The 19,955-nt window shown below is 43.9% G+C and overlaps 1 protein-coding gene across 1 annotated transcript in view; it reads left to right on the top strand.

Annotated features, from left to right (window-relative positions):
* The window catches only part of adamts17 (ADAM metallopeptidase with thrombospondin type 1 motif, 17), a 308,092-nt gene that overhangs the window by 269,554 nt on the left and 18,583 nt on the right, over positions 1 to 19,955 (top strand). The window contains exons 15-19 of the mRNA XM_079665712.1: positions 9,602 to 9,722; positions 11,563 to 11,637; positions 14,569 to 14,649; positions 16,396 to 16,553; positions 18,770 to 19,059. Coding sequence (XP_079521838.1) covers positions 9,602 to 9,722; positions 11,563 to 11,637; positions 14,569 to 14,649; positions 16,396 to 16,553; positions 18,770 to 19,059 — 725 coding nt within the window. The remainder of the gene's footprint in view (positions 1 to 9,601; positions 9,723 to 11,562; positions 11,638 to 14,568; positions 14,650 to 16,395; positions 16,554 to 18,769; positions 19,060 to 19,955) is intronic.

The following is a 19,955-nucleotide window of genomic DNA, read 5'->3' as shown; positions in this document are numbered from 1 at the left end:
CCCTCCATCGTCTTCTGTGTACTCACTGGTGAAGAGGGTCGCAGTAGAAGTCCACCGCTCTCTGCCGGATCTGGCTGTTCCCTGTCAGCTGCTGTCCTCCTGCTGACCTCAGAGCGTGGATCAGCCTGCCCTGCCCGTTCTTCTTGTCCAGACTGAAGAAGTATTTCGTGGGTGAATCCATCATGGAAGCGCTCTGGAATCGGGACCGGACCAGCGCCCCCTGTGCTCTAGAACCCAGCAGGTCTGCCAAAATGGCTTTTTTAGATTTGAGGTCTTCAATACAACCTGGATTTCCTGTGGACTCTGCAAAGCTCTGCAGTTCCACTATTTCCATCTCCAGATCTCTCATAGACTTGGTGATGTCACGAGAAGCATTGAGAGTGTACTGAAGACAAAGCTGATTGATCTCGGCTTTCCCACAATCCCACCACTGCTTCAATGAGTTAAAATCCCCTGTCCTTTCTCTAAAACCTTTCCAAAAATAAATAAAAACCTCTCTAAAATGTGTATCTAAAAGCAGAGCAGTGTTAAAATGCCAATACGCAGATTTGCTTTTTATGTTGGCAATAAAAACATCACACAACACAAGGCAGTGGTCAGAGAAACAGGCAATATAGCACACTTTTTAAAAACATTCAAATGGTGCTTAAAACAATAAAACCTGTCCAGCCTAGCCATTGATAAAAGGTTCTCCCTCGTGTGGACCCATGTGTACTGTCTGTGATGTGTGTGATGCTCTCTCCATATGTCTGATAGACTATGTGTTGCTATTAACTGTGTCATGGCTCTTTTGGATGCAGCATGAGGTTCCCTCTGGTTCCTATCTAACTCAGCATCCTGTGTGCAGTTAAAATCTCCCCCTAAAAACAAAAACTCTTCTGGTTCACACTCACTTAAAACAGCACTGAGCTCCTTTAAAAACGGAACTCTGGCAGGACCTGAATTAGGAGCGTATACGTTGATAAAAAACGGATGAAAAAGCTCATAGTTGGCTCTCACCACCAGCAGTCTGCCCTTTGCTCTTTCCTCCACTGTGTGGGACTTCTTCATCCTCCTCCTCCTCCTCTTCATCCTCCTCCTCATCCTCCTCATCTTCTTCATCCTCCTCCTCCTCCTCATCTTCTTCATCCTACTCATCCTCCTCCACCTCCTCCACCGTTTCCTCCTCTCTCTCTCCCTCCTCACTCACTGCCACTCTCTTGACCTGAGTTTTCCTTAACCTGTTTAGGGAGCTTTGGGGGACCCTCAGCCCGCTTTGGGGGGCCCTCAGCCCGCTTTGGGGGGCCCTCAGCCTTCTTTGGGGAACTCTCAGCTTGTTTTGAGGAACCCTAACCCTGCTTCGGGGCCCCCTCAGTGGGGTTTCCCGCTGCTGTTGTTTCAGCAGGAGTCTCTTCTGGAGTTTTTTCCTGTACTTTATTTTTTTCCTCCTCCCCCCAGGGCTCGACATTATAAATGGCCCGCTGGCTCGGAAGCACTATTTAGACACCCCGGGCCAGCATAACGTACTTTCCACTTGCCCGCTCGGGCCACTAAAAATATTGCTTTAAAAAAATGGTCCTGTGGTATCGGTATTTTCGTTTATTAACGCTACAACATAGCGTTTCGGGAGTCGGTTGTTGTTGTTGGGTGAAAAGCAAAAAGCTGTTGGCTGCGGAGCGCGAGCAGGCTCCCGTGAGCGTGCTCCTTCACTACAGACTGTCGCGCCACCTAACCATTCGCCAAAATGTTTTTAATACCAGCGGTAACCGGCCAAGCGCCAGGCAAAAAACAATCTTCAAATAAAAGAAAGTCACCGGAGGAGTTAAAGGAGAGTGACAGGGCGCATGAAAAGAAGAGGGAGAGAACGTTTCGGCCAGCTTGATCGATGGAGTTGGCTTCTAGTGGTGCAGTGACGCGTCCTAAAATCCTTTTATAATCTATCGATTAGATTTATGATTCGAAAATTATAAAAGTAGGGTAGACATGTGGAGATTATCCGGCTGAACAAAATGTGCATTTATTAAACAGGTTTGTTTTCCACAGACCTTATTTCCAGCTATTTTCCAAAACCCTGTGGAGAAATCCCATTGCTTTTTGTCGAGGGAACCAGCAGCTTACTTCCTGGTTTTAGGACGCGTCACTGCACCTCTCAATATGATGCCAATATAAACAAGGTCTTCTGTCGGCTCTGTACATCAATGCCGACCTATGCTGACAAGTAAGTGAAGAGTAGAAAATATAAAGGTATTGGCTTTAGGGAAATGTCCCAGCAGTTTAGGATAATGAAGGTTGTAATCTAATCTATTACATAGTCATTACATTTCTAACTCCTAATAACAGGAAGGCAGAAAGCGCTTTATACAAATAATAATACTCATAATAATAGCTGACATTTTTTAACAATGAACACAATATCGTTATTTTAATAAACCAAATATGAACAATTGAGGAAAATGAGGAAGAACTGATTATTCTAATGTTGTAGTACAAGTAGTAATGTAGTTAGTGCATAAATTACTATCGCAACAAATGTGTTCATTTTCTTCATTATTAGTAGATTTTTTTTGGACGAATGCTCCGGGCCAGTGGCTACTATGGTGGGGCCAGTGATAGTACCCTTAATGTCTACCCCTGTCCCCCTGTTCTTTATTTTTTTCCAAGTGCCCCTCCTCCCCGCATCCGAAACACTTGGCAGTCCCCGAGTTTACAAACAAAACATAATTAAAATCATCCATCTTCAAACTTCGCACAAGATTAAGTTCCTCGTTTCTTTTACTCAGAATCATGAGGACCAGGGACGTGCACAGCTACGGGCTAATGTTGCCTGGGCAACAGCCCGTTTGCCATTTTTGTCTGACCTGCCTCTCTGGAGAGAGCGAGATTTTTTTTTGCTTTCTATTGTGGCCGAATCAACATGATAAGCCCACAATTAGTATTGTAGCATCTCGCTGCAATAAAACACAACTTGTCAGTGCTGTCATCTGCCCCCAGTCACGTGACTTTGTTTACAATCTGACAGCTGGAAGCAAAGGAAAGCCCTCCGAGACCGGCCTCATATGGCTATGGTGATCACACCAAATGCCTGCATGGCGTTACAGTATAGGGGACAAACCAGGGGACTTTACTTCCTCTTGACACCGTCGATTATTTACAAAAAAACACCTAAATATAGCCTACTTGTTGTTATTGTGCTTCTGTCTTTCTGTGTCTTTTACTCAGTAAACTCCCTCAACGGGACGCTCGCTCTCTTTTCTTGATCGCACTCTCACATACAGGAGAACAGTTCACTGTCCCAATTCATTGTAGGATTTCTGCCATGTCTCTACTTTAGTTTGACCATCTCTGTTACTAAGTTATGGAATACTAAATACATAAGTAATTAGATACCTTACCGTTTCTGCGCTCCTAAAGAATGATAAGAATAAGAATGCATATTGAACTGGTTTAATTAATTAGTGAGTTTATTTAAGGTAATTAGTTAGAGGCCCTATTTTATCAGTATGTCTGCACAGCAGTTACAATGGTCAAACTACATTAGAACAGAATTTTCCCCATGTTGTCTTTAATAGTTACTAACATTAGATATTTTAATGAGATATGGACTGCAAAACAAAAAATGTGCCTGAATATCAAATTTAACAGTTGGACATAAAGGTCAACTGAGTGTCACAGTGTTGTGTTTTTATTTTATGAACCTTTTACATTAAAAACAAGTTAGAATTTTCAAAAGGTCTCAAAAGGGGGGGAGGCCCTTTTTCCAGTTTAGAGCAATAGCCCCTCCAAATGTCTGTGCACGTCCCTGATGAGGACATTTCTCCTGTGAGACACAACGTGCCTTAGCAGTGGAGATCTGCAGCCCGAGGACAGCTTCCTGATGGAGGACACTATCTTCCCATGCTTAGACAGCTCTCTCACCAGGAAGTCATCCCGTATGAACGGTGGGATATTTGAGATCATTACCCTAGTAGCAGGGGTGGTTAGTGGAGACACGGAAATTAACGTGTCGTTAACAACGATCCAGGTCTCCACTACCTTGTTCGCTTTCTCTTCTGTGTCCACAAATATCACCACCCCGCCATTCATCCGAGCCGCAGATCTGATGCTGCTGTGCCCCACTATGACCCCCACAGCCAGGCTGCACTCCTCCACCGAGCACGGTGTCGTCGGAAACATTTTAAAACCATGTTTGCGGTTCAGCCGGGCATAATCCATGCCGCAACTGTGTCAGAAACACACACACACAAAACACAAAACACACACCACACACGCCCAAACCACTCGAAAACACCAACAATCAAACGTTTAAACCATGTACACAATACACACAACATAAAACAATAAATATACTAGTATTAAATACATGTAGTGGAGTAAAAGTACACCATGTACCTCTGAACTGTAGTGGAGTAGAAGTACACAGTAGGCTTGGGCGGTATCATTTCTTTCATACCGTCATACCTTGCTGACATCATACCGTGGTATACGGTATATGACGGTATGACTTGGGTCGACTTGAGCGAGGTGGCGTTCGGCGGCAAATAGATGTTTCGAACGGTATATTATATGTTCGGTGTAAAATGCAGCCCGAGCCGGTAGACGCTCGCAAAGTGCTGCGACATGCGCGCAAGTGCAAAACAAGGGCTGCATACATGACACATTGTGCAAATGGCACATTTTGAGATCGGATACAGGACGCGTTTGTAGATGTCCGACGTTGTTTCCATTGTGAGCTAAGTTAACAATATATCATCATACATAAACATTTTCCGGGAGTAAATACTTCACTTATTGAATAAAGTTTGCTATATTCACTAACTAGTTTGGCAATATTATTCCGTGCATGTGTTAAAAACCTTATTTCCATTTGATTCATTGGATTAATCGCGTGAATGTTTAGCACGTTAATGCTTTCGTTTTTAAAACCGTCCGACCTCCACTACAAAACCATCAACCGGTTGCATAGGATTAAAAAATGTCAACACTCACTCACCCCGTCTTAAACATTCCCAAAGAAGTGCCTCTGTCTCTCGTTGTGCTGGATGAAGTCACTGGCGACGAGTAAACCCAAAATAGTCCCAAACAGGCGCAGAGGCATTTTTATTTTTTACTAGTTGTCCGAGTTCGGGGCCGGCAAATGCTGCCGCCATCCTGCTCAGCTCAGCTCTGTGCTGAGCTCTGAGAGCGGGAAAGACGGACTGCCCTCCCCTGCCCTCTGCTGGCGCGTGCTGTGCATTACAACCATAGTCGTCCCTATCAAAACTCCGTGTCAGTGTAATAGAATGAAACGCATCTGTGATTCGGCGCACAGTCTGTGACGTCACGGTATTGAAAATCATACCGACGGTATTTCGAAATACCCTGCTATACCGTAATACCGTCATACCGCCCAAGCCTAGTACACAGTAGCTTAACATGGAAACACTCAACTAAGTACTAGTATCTCAAAATTGTACTTGAGTACAATAATTGAGTAAATGGTGGAGGAGTTGGAGGAGGAGGAGGAGGCATGCATGTTTTTTAACCCTGGCATGTGAGACTTCATGCTATGGAAACACTGGCAAGGAGGGAGAGAGAGAAGAGAAGAGAGGAAGCAGACAGGAAGAGGGAGAGGAATATATTGAGTGAAGCTATGGAAATAGAGTGTGTCTGCTGGAGGAGACCCTGCCTGGGCCCCATATGGCATTCTGATTACTGTAGCTCTGACTACACCATCCATTCATGGCTACTAGCAGGATTAGCATGTTATGTTTCTAACAAGGCAACTTAAAGCTCTTGTGAAAGCTTAAATATCACAAATTATATATATATTATATTCACCGAAAGGTCCCATTTGTCTTTAGCTTCATCTACCTAAGCACTTTGTGTCACGATCTGTCTGTGTTGTGTTTTGTCTTGTCTAGATCTGTCTTTGGTTTTCTGTCTGCGTTGTGTCTTGTCTAGATCTGTCTTTGGTTTTCTGTCTGCGTTGTGTTTTGTCTTGTCTAGATCTGTCTGTGGTTCCCTGTCGTTAGTTTCCCTGGTGTGTCTAATTTACCCGATTGTGTTCACCTGGTGTCCCTGTGTTTTCTCCTCCCTCCTCACATGTGTCTTGTTTGTATGATTAGTCTTGTGTGTATTTAAGTTCTGTTTTTTCTGTCTGTATTTGTCGGTTCGTCTTGTGTAATGACTTGGTCTGCGGTGAGTGTTCTGTTCACTCTTTGTGAATAGTTTAGCCTTGAAATAAAGGAGTTATTTTTCTCACTTTAATCTGCATTTGGGTCCTGCTTCCTACACACATCGTAACATTACGAACCGACCCGAGATATGGGCCCAGCAGATCCTTTTGAGCAGGAACTATTGGATTATACCTTCTCTTTGACTAACTGCGCTAATTGATGGATGGGAGCGGTCAGGGTTCAGCAGCGAGTGGCTGCTCTGGCAGATGCATGCAAGTTTACGATGAAGAATCAAGATTTGGTTAAATTCTTACCTGCCTGGCTTTTGGATTACCTCACGATTTGTTTTCCCGATCCTGATAGACCCAGGTCTCCCAATTCCCATTTTGATATCACACGCATCGGTGTGGTCCGTCTGGCGTCAGCCCCTGCTTCTCACCCAGTGTTTGCTACAGTCCAGGAGCCATTCGCTGGTACTCGTCTGGCTTTCGGAGGTCCACGGAGCCTCCAAATGGCTCCTAAAAGAAGGAGTCGCAAGGCCAGGTTAGCAGCACGAGCCCAAAGGGCCATGGTTCCAGAACCAGTTCAGCCCCCAGCAGCCATGGTTACAGAACCAGTTCAACCCCCAGCAGCCATGGTTACAGACCCAGTTCTGGCCCCAGCAGCCATGGTCCTTGCTCCAGAACCGGTCCACACACCCATGTTTCCGGCTCCAGAGCCGGCCCATACACCCATGGTTCCGGCTCCAGAGCCGGCCCATACAGCCATGTTTCCGGCTCCAGAACTGGACCTTACAGCCATGTTTCCTGCTCCAGAACCGGCCCACAAAGCCATGTTTCCGGCTTCAGAACCGGACTTTACAGCCATGATCCAGGCTTCAGTTCCGGTCCCCTCAGCCATGGTTCCGGCCCCACTACTCTCCTGCCGGGGGTCCTGCCAACTCCATGTCCTGTCCCGTTGGGGGTCCCGCAGACTACTCTTCTGCCGGGGGTCCTGCCAACCCTGTGTCCTGTGACGTTGGAGGCCCCGCCGACTACTCTGCTGCCGGTGGTCCTGCCAACCCTATGTCCTGTCCCGTTGGGGGTCCCGCGGACTAGTCTCCTGCCGGGGGTCCTGCCAATCCCATGTCCTGTCCCCTTGGGGGTCCTGCCGACTACTCTCCTGCCGGGGGTCCTGCCAACCTTGTGTCCTGTCCCGTTGGAGGTCCCGCCATCTCCTGTCCTGCCGAGGGTCCTGCCAACTCCTGGTCCTGTTCCGTTGGGGGTCCCGCCGACAACTCTTCTGCCGGGGGTACTGCCAACCCCTTGTCCTGTTCCGTTGGAGTCCCCGCCATCATCTATCTCGCCGGGGGTCCTGCCAACTCCTGGTCCTCTTCCGTGGGGGATCCTGCCGAGGCTTATCCCGCCGGCTCCGGTTCCTGTTCGGCCGACACCGGGCTCTTCTCGGCCTCTGGAGCTGTCTGGTCTTAGCCCTCGAGCCCAGCCCCCTGAGAGCCACAGTCTTCGCCCTCGATCCCGGCCCCCTGAGAGCCGCAGTCTTCGCCCTCGATCCCGGCCCCCTGAGAGCCGCAGTCTTCGCCCTCGAGCCCGACCTCCTGTGAGCCGCATTCTTCGCCATTGAGACCGGCCCTCTGTGAGCCGCATTCTTCGCCCTCGAGCCCGGCCCCCTGAGGGCCACGGCCTTCGCCCTCGAGCCCGTCCCCCTGAGTGCCGCGGTCTTCGCCCTCAAGCTCGGCCCCCTGACTTTCCAGGGAGCGGTCCTCGCCCTCATGCTTGGCCCCCTGACTTTCCCGGCCACGGTCCTCGCCCTCATGCTCGGCCCCCTGAGTTCGCCCGCGGTGGCCTTCGCCCCTCCATAACCCCCACCTTGGACTCTGTCTTGCCCCCGGGACGTCCGCCAGAATCCCCTTTCTCGGCTTCTGCCTTGTCCCCGGGCCATCCGCCCGAGATCCCTTCCTGGTCCTCTGCTGTGCCCCTGGGTGGTCAGCTCAGTCGCGTCCTCCTGACCCCCTCCACCCACCCTGGTGGCCTAGTGATGCCTTGAAATAAAGGAGTTATTTTTGTCACTTTAATCTGCATTTGGGTCCTGCTTCCTACACACATCGTAACACTTTGGCTCTCAATGCAAGATTGTGAATTCAGTCAAAGTCCCTCCCTTTCCGGGGGACCTCCATGGGACCTTATTTCGGAAAAAATATGTATTGTTGTCAATGGCGAGAGAAATTACCTTTCGATCCCGTTTGAATTGTGCCATGAATTACACCAGGGTTGCCAACTTTGGGTATCAATTTTGATATCATGGGTTTAATTACACATATGCAGACTAAATGACTGCTATCGTGTCAGCAGCGGGACCTTAGCATATCTATATATTATTTATATATATATATATATATATATATATATATATATATATATATATACATACACAATATTGGACACAGACTATAAAGGGCACACAGTTTCATTCACTAATGAAAGTCAAACACATGTTTGTGTGCCCTTGTTTCCACTGTTTTATTGTACGATAAACAAAAATGAACTCGATAAATTGCCATTTACATGAGAATGTGACTAGCAGTTTGAAAGGATGTACTTGAATTATTATTATATATTATCATTATGTCAGTGGTCTAAAATGGTCATACAACGGTGCCGACAATATTATCGTTTATCGCAATAATTTCCGGGAAAATGTATCCAACAAAATTAATTATCGTGAGAGGCCTATACATGAAACACACACACACACACACACACACAAACAAATCTACAGATTTACTCCAAACTGCCAAATATATTAATTAACACACTCTCACTCTCATATACTCTTTGACTCTATTTTGGCCTACTAGAACTATAAACAGCAGACTTTTACTTTTGATCATTTCTACTGGATCTTAGATCTGCGTATGCGCAATGCGGGTCAGGGATTGGCCAACCGGCTCCCACTGCTCTGCTGTCTGTTAACGTTGTTAAGAGTGGTGGGGGTGGGGAGGGAGCAGGTCGACAGCTTGAGCAGCTGTCAACTCAACATTGTAAATAACCAACCAAAAACGATCGCCGGTTAATCTTGTTTTTGGTGTGAGAATAGTTTGGGCAGCGTGAGATTGAGAGTGAAAGCGTGTGTCACGCGCCACATGCGTGAGAGTTGGCAACCCTTTTACACATATGATGTTTGTCAATTTAAAAGATAATTTTGCAAGTCAAGAAAAAAAAGTTTGTCGTAAAACTGTGAAGTAACACTTATTTTTGTGTGAAACCGCTCAATGAACTACATCTCTGGTCTCGCACAACACACTTCACCATCACCAGAATGAGGTGAAAAGTATTAAACGAGGTGAAAATCATTATACGTCTGGGCATGTTGAGAGCCGCTATTACACAAAAGGGGAGTTAGTCCTTTTATTCACTGCGATAGAGAGTGATGATCGATGTTTCACTCTGTTTCTGTTTTGTTTTGATCAGAGAATCGGCTGTGACGGCATTATCAGCTCCTCAGCCGAAGAGGACCGCTGTGGGGTTTGTAACGGAGACGGACGCTCCTGTAGGATCGTGAGAGGGGACTTCAACCACACCAAGGGAATGGGTGTGTGTGTGTGTGTGTGTGTGTGTGTGTGTGTGTGTGTGTGTGTGTGTGTGTGTGTGTGTGTGTGTGTGTGTGTGTGTGTGTGTGTGTGTGTGTGTGTGTGTGTGTGTGTGTGTGTGTGTGTGTGTGTGTGTGTGTGTGTGTGTGTGTGTGTTCTTTCTCCATGTTAAAGGTCCCATGTCATGGCCATTTCTACTGATCATAATTCCATTGTTGAGGTATACTAAAATAGATTTACATTGTTCAATGTTCCAAACTCACATTGGTTTCTCATACAGCATCTCTGTATAGCATGTGTATTCACTCTCTGTCCTAAACGGCTTGTTGGAGCTCCTGCCCCCGACTCCCTGTGAGCCCAGTGTGCTCTGATTGGTCGGGACGTTGCGAGGCTCGATGCTCAGTGAGCTGGCTTACTGGTGTGGTTTCCGGGTCGGCGATACAGCGAGAGCAAGCGAAACTCATCCTGAGTACACACAAACACTCACAGCCGAAGTAAAAACAATAAGTGTGGCTTGATATTGAGTAAGAAAAAGGTTTATAACGCTGTGAGAATGGGTCTGCGGAGAGCATTTCTCCGCCATCCCAACTCGTCTATTACCAGCGTTCAGGGAGCTCTATGCAAGTCAATGGGACTCCCTGTTAGTTGAAAGTGTACGCTAAAGGTCCCCACCCCTCCTGGTGTGTTAGGAGCTCCATGGATTGGTCCATTTTGGGAAATTTCCAACGAGGCGTTCTGGGGCAGCACAGACAGGTCTTTTCTGTGTTAGAGTTTTACTCCCTACAGGGTGTACTTTGAGGGTTTGTGACTCTGCAGACCGTTTACATGCAGAAAAACCTTCATAACACACAAGGGGACGGGTGATAACCGGAAAAGCATGACATGGGACCTTTAAAACCTTTTTCTATAAAACATCAGGTATCAGATTTAACATCCACTGCTGACATGATATATTTGATTTGATTTATTTTATGAATGCTTTGTCTTCCTATTGATTGCTTTATACCAGGGTTTACAGATCAAACATTTGAAATTAACAATATCATCAATCCTTCTAATGTGATCATGTGCATTAAGGATGTATTTTGTGTTTGTGAAAACACCTAGGACTAACACGTTAACTAAGATATTGTCAATGTACTAAGAGATAACCCTTTATAAGGAACAATGAGCTATTAACCCCATGAATTGTATATTTCATGCTTCAAATCAATGACTGTGATTCAGACAGGAGTGTTTCTATTTCTGAAGAGGATTCTCATTCAACTTGAAACTGAATTTATGAATTTTCCCCCCATGGTATCAGTACCATAAAAGTCCTTAAAAAAGTTTTGCTGGAAACATTGTTGCTGCAGTGTAGACAGTAACTTTACATCCACAAGAGTTTCTGAAGCATGTTATTCTTCCCTTAAGTACCAACCCCTTTTGAAACAGTGTAAGCAGATCCATATTATTTGGACAGTAAAAAAGCACACATCTCCTCATCATCACCCTCTCTGCAGTCAGTCTTTATGAATGTGGAGTGGCATCAGTGATCATGGATATGTGGTGATATTGACAGAATGTGTAAACACTGTTTGATGAATGAGTAATCAGACACATCCTGCAGCAGTCACTCCTCGGGAAAGGGGTGATAACATGAATGGGAGTGTGTGTGTGTGTGTGCACGTGTGTGTGTGTGTGTGCACGTGTGTGTGTGTGTGTGCACGTGTGTGTGTGTACGCATGCACGTGTGTTTGTGTGCACGCACATGTGTGTGTGTGTGCACGCACATGTGTGCAAAGGCTGCTGTGGTCCACAGAAAATGTGACCTCCATTCCACTTCATTGTCTCGTCCTCCAGTCAACGCTAGGCAGTGTAAGAGGGTATCTACCTGTGTGGTGGCTACACCCAGAGCTGTGCCCAAGTGTTTCTCGTGTGTGTGTGTGTGTGTGTGTGTGTGTGTGTGTGTGTGTGTGTGTGTGTGTGTGTGTGTGTGTGTGTGTGTGTGTGTGTGTGTGTGTGTGTGTGTGTGTGTGTGTGTGTGTGTGTGTGTGTGTGTGTGTGTGTGTGTGTGTGTGTGTGTGTGTGTGTGTGTGTGTGTGTGTTGCACTGTCTGGAGTGTTTCACTGTAGGTAGAGGCTCCACTGGGTGTGTATTCTGAATCCTAAAATAATGAAGCTTGGTGACAGTTACATAAGCAGCTGTTTGACCCTGTTACCCATAACACCACTGTGAGGTATGCCAGGGACGCATTCCATTCAGCAGGCTGTTTCCTCCTCCCTGCCATGCTTCCAAGTGGAGAGGTGTCAGGGGAGGGGAAACAATCATCTGAAATAAACTGTGCACAGTTTGACATTTACAGTTTTGTATAAAATGTCAAATGTTGACATTTGGCTTCTTCAAATGTGCTGCTTGTAAACCCAGGTGAGCCCATGGCAGTGTGTGTCTAACCAGAGGTGCACAGGTGGGGGGGCTGAGGGTGGATGGACACCGCTGATCAGCTTGCGGGGGGGGGGGGGGGGAGGGATATAAGTTGCCCAAACCCTCAGAAAAGATCTGGACAGGATCAGTTTCAGCACGGCTCACAGGGTGTCATGAACTCAACGTATTGAAATGCAAACACAGTGTTTATTTCCTCTCCATGAATTAATCATATAAAAAGAGTTACTTAATTGACCGGATACTCTCATTGATAGTACGTTTTTAGATGTCAGATGTTTATACTTAATACAATACCATTTATTTAATACAATTTGCTATTTAAACATTTACAGAAACAGAAACATGATTTAAGTTCTAGTTGCAGTGGCGATATTATATTTAGATGCCTTCATTAAAAGACATTTGGCATCAAATTGTTGTTGAGATTTTTGGAAAGCAGGATTTAGACAAAGATCTCCATGCAGCTAGCCGTGATGGCTGTTCAGGCTACTTTCTGTGCTCACTTTTTTAAAGCCTTTTTGCCTAAATCCTTTTTTTACCAAACCTCTACAATAGTGATGGCATGTGCAAAGTTAGCGTTACTGATAGTCAAAATTATTAATTAAATGTATGTGGTCATTTTCACTTGTTTGGGCTAAAGGGGCAACTTCTTGACTGTGCCTTGCACCCAAGAAGTTCGGTACCACTTTACAATAAGACTACCCTTATAAAGGGTTTACGAATAGTTTGTAATTCATTTATTAATTAGGCTGTGAACACTTTATAGATCATTAATACGTTTTTATAAGACATGAGATAAACAGGGCAACTGTGATCGGTTGCTTGCCAAATAGTGAGCCCACATTTATCTGTATCTGTGCCTTATAAGAAATAACTCATTAATAAATGGGAATGTGTTTTACACTTTACAATAAGGCTCCCTTTTGCCAACTATAGATGTTAGTAACTCGTAAATAAATGGCCATAAAGATATGCCAAGAAACATCAAGATGGAAGGGGGGGAATCAACTCGGTGAACAACAGATACCAAAGAAGTTGGCTGATGAAGAAGACGAAGTAAGCTACGTAGCCAATATAAGGCTTAGTCATCTTGCCAAAAAGTGAGCCTGTGTTGATATGTTATCTTAGAACTGGTTTATAAATGTTTCTTAATGATTAATAAAGTGTTTACAACCTAATTCATAATCTAATTATAAGCCCTTTAAGAATCCTTTATAAGGGTAGTCTTATAAAGTGGTACCAGAAGTTCTTAGCATAACTTTGTATTGTGTTCAACCACAACAAGAGGCCAATGAGCTGTCCTGATGTGTGATGAAGACAGGGCATACTGTATGGTGGAGGATAATAGTACGAGTTATTTGCATTTCATCCTTTGAGTTCATTTGGCAAAATGGTTGCTGTTGTCACGTCGGTGTGTTTTTGTTTGATATCACCCACAAGTGTGTGTCGGTCAGATGTTTCCTCACAGTGCGTGTATGTGCTTTAGGCTCAGAGGATGTTTTGGTAAGTATGAAGTCATGTTGTGTTTCTACTTGTGAATATGTTGGGCATTGTTTACTGGGTACAAAGCAGCTCACCTCTGCATTTCACTTATATGTACATTTAATCCATAATTAATAATTACATTACAATGCAAACAACTGATTTTCTTCTAATTGATGAAAATGACCAAATAAAAAATAAATAATGGGGAGTGAAGTGAAACAAACAAACACAAATGAGTAATGGTCCTTTAGAATCCAATAAAGTCCTGTTGCTTTATACTCACTATATCAATAGTCTAACCCTTAACACTGCTACAATAGTTGGCAGTGAGCTGCTTTGTGTTGAGGTAATGCTCAACATGTTACATGGGTGTGTGGAGAAGGGCTGTAAAGCAGAGATGAACAGTACATTAGAATGGTGTGTGTTAGGGTTTGGGCCTAAACCCCAAAGGGGAGGTGTTTGGTAGAGCTGTCAGGTGGTGTTACAAATTCAGAGAGCTCCAAGTGCAGTTGCTTGATTGATGCATGTATGAGATTGTATATATCTCTGATATTTTATTTTTTAAATGAAGAGTAATCATTGCAAATAGCCCTTATTTACTGTAAACTATAGTGAACAGTGTCTTTAGGGGCAAAGGGACCTACATTTCGGTCCAAAACTTGAAGAGCTGTATTGGCAATGAATGTGTAATTAAGACTCAAATAAGGCAAGAAACATTTGACATGCAACTCAATATATTGATTCCCGACACTGAGGTTTTGAATTCTGTTGTAAAGATGGTAGAGCGTCTCTGATCCAGACACAGGTCACCAGCCGTGTTGTCTCCTTTGTTTCTCTGAATCTGTCTCCAGAGGTCAGACGGTGCCTTCAGGTTCCAGCACCCATCATCTGTGTAGTCTCCACTCAGGTTTTAACCTCCTGCTGCTCTCCCTCCATCAGGCTACATCGAAGCTGTGGTGATCCCTGCAGGAGCCCGGAGGATCAAAGTTGTCGAGGACAGACCCTCACACAGCTTCCTGGGTAATGATGCTTGTGTTCAGTGGCGGCTCCAGAGAATTTTTGTTGGGTAATCTATGGTAGGGCTAACCCAAATGTTAGCAGTTCTCCCTTGAAAAAGAGATCAATGATCTCAATGGGATACACCTGGATAAGTAAAGGTTTGAAATGAAATACAGTGGTGGGGCTCAAGCCAGTATTTGCAATGTAATTACATACACGCTATATCGCCCCCCTTGACAGGGAAGCGCCACGCGTGAGGTTTACATTATTTCCCTGTCCCAATCCAAATTGAACTGTATGAAATAAAAAGGCACATTTGTCTTGTAGTAAATAAAAAGGCACATTCGATTTTTTGAAATACTAACATAAAATACACATTCTGGTACTCTCTTGAGAAGAAAATAAATAAATCTATTACTACACGACATATTTAAAAAAATGAATGCCATTTTAGTTTTGTGTTACTTTGTTCTGAAAGCTGAACCTGCTGCTCCTCACAGAGAAGAGGGAAGAGGCTGTGTGAATTACTCTACATTGTGTATAAGGGTGGATAGCCCCCATTGTTCTGTGTGTCAAAATGAAAGACAGCCCACACACCTATCAATCACCAAACCGTGGGGTCTTATTTCATTACGTGTTGATTTCTATCAACACGTAATGTTGTATCTATGTATATAGAGATGTACTACAGCAAAAGTATTCTCCGTCGGGAATTCCTGCAACAACACCACGCCGTTATCTTGATTCTGATTGGCCAGAAGACATTATCAAAGATGTTCCATTGAGAAAACGATCACTACGTGACAAAAGTTTTCAAAACCGTTTCTGGTCTTCGGTATTTCCAGACAAGTGGCGACTGAAATCAATCTTACTAACTGCTGTCTGTGCAATTTACTCTGCGCGAGTTGGCGGACTTTATTTTGCTTACTTTGACATCATTTTTCATGGGGGGGCTAAGCCATTTCTTGGTATGGCTGTAGCCTACCCCAGCCATACCCTGGCGCCGCCACTGCCTGTGTTAAAGGGTGGCAATAAGTCATGCTTTTGTTTTAACTTGATATTATAAAGGAAATGTTGATTGCAAAATGTAATGGCTGTAGAAAAATACACAGCATCACTGCCTACACATGGGAATACAATAATATAGATGTTAACCACTGCCTTTAATCATAGCACAGAGCTTAGGTGTATATCCACCATGCTCCCCATATATAAACAAGTAGATGAAAATGATGTAGGAAAATCAACCGAATATGTTATATCAGAGGAAAAGTTGCAAAGCTGTCTGTGTCAAATATGAAAAGGATAACTAACTTCCTGTAATGCTGATGTTTCTTTGTGAACATTTGGCAGCTGCTGTTGTGTCTACAAAAAACTACCTTAGTACAAATACTATGCATTTAAATGACTTCTTGTTCATTTGTATCTTATCTGGATAGATGTATGGAAAACATATACTTTGCACTTTTCCCTCAAAAAATCTTTCCAAAATCTGGGGTCTCCTTTACATGAATCAGAATCAATGCAGTAAGTAAAGACATTTAATGAAATGCCAATAAGTAGAAATCCGTGACTGTTGAACCTCCAGTGTTAACAGAACCACTTTTCATAACGGGAATCCCTCAAATAAACAGGAAGTGTACTGTGCACACATCAGTGTCTGGTGGATGAGGACAAACATGTTGTAACGATGGGCAGAAAGGACATTATCCTGAAATGAACACATGTCAAAAGTGCTGTTTCTGACCCCCACTGTCCCCCTCCCAGCGCTGAAGGACTCCAGTCAGAGGTCCATCAACAGTGACTGGAAGATCGAGCTGCCGGGAGAGTTCGAGCTGGCAGGGACGACGGTGCGCTATGTCAGGAGGGGCCTCTGGGAGAAAATGTCTGTCAAGGGACCCACCAATGGCCCCCTACACCTGATGGTAAACACCAGCGTCTCTCTTCTCAGAATGTCAGGGGTGATATTCATGAGCAGGTCGTTATCATCAGGAGAAGAACCTGACGTAGGAGCTTTGACCCCCCCTGAAGGGATCCTTTCCACTATAATGACCGGGTCGATGCACAATATCCCACTTATTACACGGCTACTTACTAAATCGATCAATCATTTGAAACAACATCTTGATTTTAACATGATTTTATTGTTCAAAAGTGATCATATATAATATTTTTGGATTGATTTAGTACTGGCCGGAGACACAAACACAGACACAACAACAGTGTAAGGGGGATGACATTCCCCTCTCACAACAAATTTAAATACATTGATAAAATAAAACAACAGTTATAAGGGTTATTACACTGCCAACAAATGGGATTTGTCTTTGAATTTGCCTCTTTTATTTTTCACCCAGCTTCTACTTCTTACAGATCTTGAGCGCGCACACTTTCAGATTTTGAGACAATACATCTTGCAGTAACCAAAATGTTTCAGCTTATTTCAGTTTGCAGCATTCCCATTGTTTTGTAGAAAGAGTTGCATTTCCAAGTAACACTAGCAGCACGGAGAGGACCACACACAGCCCCCCCCCCCTACAGGCCTGAACACTTCATTAAGAGATTGGGCTAGTTGTGATGCAGTGGTTTGGACTGTAATGGAATCTGGTTCATCTCATGTAAGGGATGTCAATTTGTGGCAAACAACGTCATCTTCAATTCATCTTCTTCTCCTCTGAGGGGGCACTGAGACCACTACTCATCGGATACTACATACTCATTTCAGTTTTTCCATGTATTTATATCAGTAGTGATTGAATATGTGTGCTGCCATCCCTCTACAAATTCAACACTTAATTTACATTAAACTCTTTTTTCTTTTCAGTTTAAAATAGCAGTAGTTTTGTCCCTCGTGAATAAGACAAAGAGACGTTTCACAGTGATTAGCTTATTGGCTAGGCGATCATGATTGATATTTCATATCAGCATTCTTTACAACACACCACTAGGTCTACCGGTACCTTATTTATTTAATTCACATATTATAGTTGAGTGCAGATAAACATGCTTATTTCACACAAATTAATATATATTGCATGTTCTTACCTTAACTTGTACATTGATTCCATTCACCTATCCTTCTGGACAAAGACATCAGTGACTTTGTTGTAGAAAGATCAATTTTACTCCGCCTCCCCTTACCGCACATCCCTGCACCCAATACATCTGGTTAATTAGTTGTGTTCTTTAAAGAATAGCTAATAAAGCTCTGCTAACTTCCCTATAACTTGAGATGGGTACAGCGATGGGATGAGACTGGCACTGGGTGGCCCTTGTTGGCCCTTATACAGAGCAGGGCCCCAGCAAGGTGATGACCCCCTGCTGAGAGCTGTGAGGTAACGCAGCTTGGCCGAATCAAATCCTAGTGTTGATTTACTGTCCAGTTTGTGACAACATGAAACTTTGCTAAGTTTGCTAACTCCTGTCTTCTACGGACATAGATTAAAGGCAGGTATAGTGAGTAAAGGTGGTTGAGTTTCAGCTCAGCAGGACTTTTATTTAATGGTCTATCATGCTAAATGCAATTTTTTATGTCTTTTATACATAACTATGTGTCCCCGGTGTGTCAGGGAACTCACAAAGTGAAAATAAAACCCTCTCTCTTTTCCTCAGTACCCAAATCTCTAAAAACGGGGGAACAATGGAGCTGATCCAGATTTATTACTTTAACAATGCCCGATGTGTTTTGGAAGTAATATGGTCTGTGTTTACATTAGCAAGTATAGCTAACACTCAGAGTTAAACCTGTAGAGAGTATGTGTAAAAAAGCAGGAAATAAAAAGGTACTCACCTTGTGGTAAACCCGCAAGAGAAAAAGCATTTGAGCTCCATACTGTTTCAGAAATCACAGCAGCATTTAGCTGAGTATCTGCCGGAAGAATTGTCCTGCATGAGCTCCCCCTCCTTTTTTCTATTTTTCCATTTATTTATTTTTAAGCAACAGACTCAGAATCAGCGTTTCTCTAACAGGGCTGAAACAGAGGGGTATGAGGCATGGCTACAATTGGTGATCGGTTTGGTATTTTGAGCAAAACACATCATAGACATGTTTTTTATATATTTGTATATATCTGAGACCTATAATATATGCCTATAAATCGTATAATAGGAGACCTTTAAACCCCTCTCTGTCCCCCCCCAGGTGCTGCTCTTCCATGACCAGAGCTATGGGATCCACTATGAATACACCTTGGCCCTGAACACAACGCAGGACAGGAGCAGCGAGGAGCACAGGGAGCCAGAGTACCTGTACATCTGGACACACAGCAGCTGGCAGGACTGCACGGTGCAGTGTGGAGGAGGTGACACACAGACACACACACAGTTAGAACAGCCTAATTGTGAGGCGTCCCACTGCGGGTCTTGTGAGCAGCTCCTCTTATCCTCTTACTGCTTCGTTATATTGGCACCCAGTGATGACAATATTCAGATGTAATGACGTGAGAAGAGCACTTTGAAGTTGCAGTTCTCTGCAGGAGAGCAGGTCAGGTGCTCCTGGATTAGTATTCTGCCCTCTTAATGCTGGATTAGAGTAGATCCCCTGTGGATGTTTCCAGAACACACAGCACAGTGAGACCCTGACCAGCTTCTGTGAGCTACAGTTCCCTGCAGTCCTACAAGGCACTGACATGTTTGCACCATAAAGTTTAATTATTCCTCTTCTTACAAAACAAGGTAACGTAAATTGTCACTTCATGTTGCACAAACATAGAATATATATACAAATATCTGTATTATGTCAGAATTAAATGAAATAAAAGTTATACAAAATATTAAAATACTTACAGTATATACCAATCCTTTTTTCCAACATATATAGCTAGTTACTCTTTGGCTTTGTGTGCACTTCCTGTGTCTGCTTCTCCTTACTGAGAGCCATACTGACGGGGAATTATCCAGTCCAGTTTCTCATTTATTATTTTGCATTCAAATAGGAATGTCCTCAAGCCATGACAGCCATGTTCTTCATCATCATCATCATCATCATCATCATCATCATCATCATCATCATCATCATCATCATCATCATCATCATCATCATTTTCGATGTGCCGATTCATAATCCATCCAGTTTGTTCAATATGAAATCCCCTCATGAGTGTTCTAACTACCGCTACCATATTAACTTCTCAAGTATAATCTTTGTAAAACATTCAAGTTGCTCTTTCAATTAAAAATATTTGTCTTAGCTTGGACTGTGAGTGGTTTAAATGTTGATGATGATGATGAAGTGCTCTGTGTTATGATGCTTCACTGAATACTGCTTTCTTTAACATGAGAATGTGTGTTTGTGTGTGTGTGCAGGTGAGAGGAGGACGGTGGTTTCC

Source organism: Notothenia rossii (genome assembly GCF_949606895.1).
Source record: "Notothenia rossii genome assembly, chromosome: 2".
Classification (NCBI taxonomy): Eukaryota; Metazoa; Chordata; class Actinopteri; order Perciformes; family Nototheniidae; genus Notothenia; species Notothenia rossii.
This window is presented reverse-complemented; position numbering and strand designations above follow the sequence as displayed.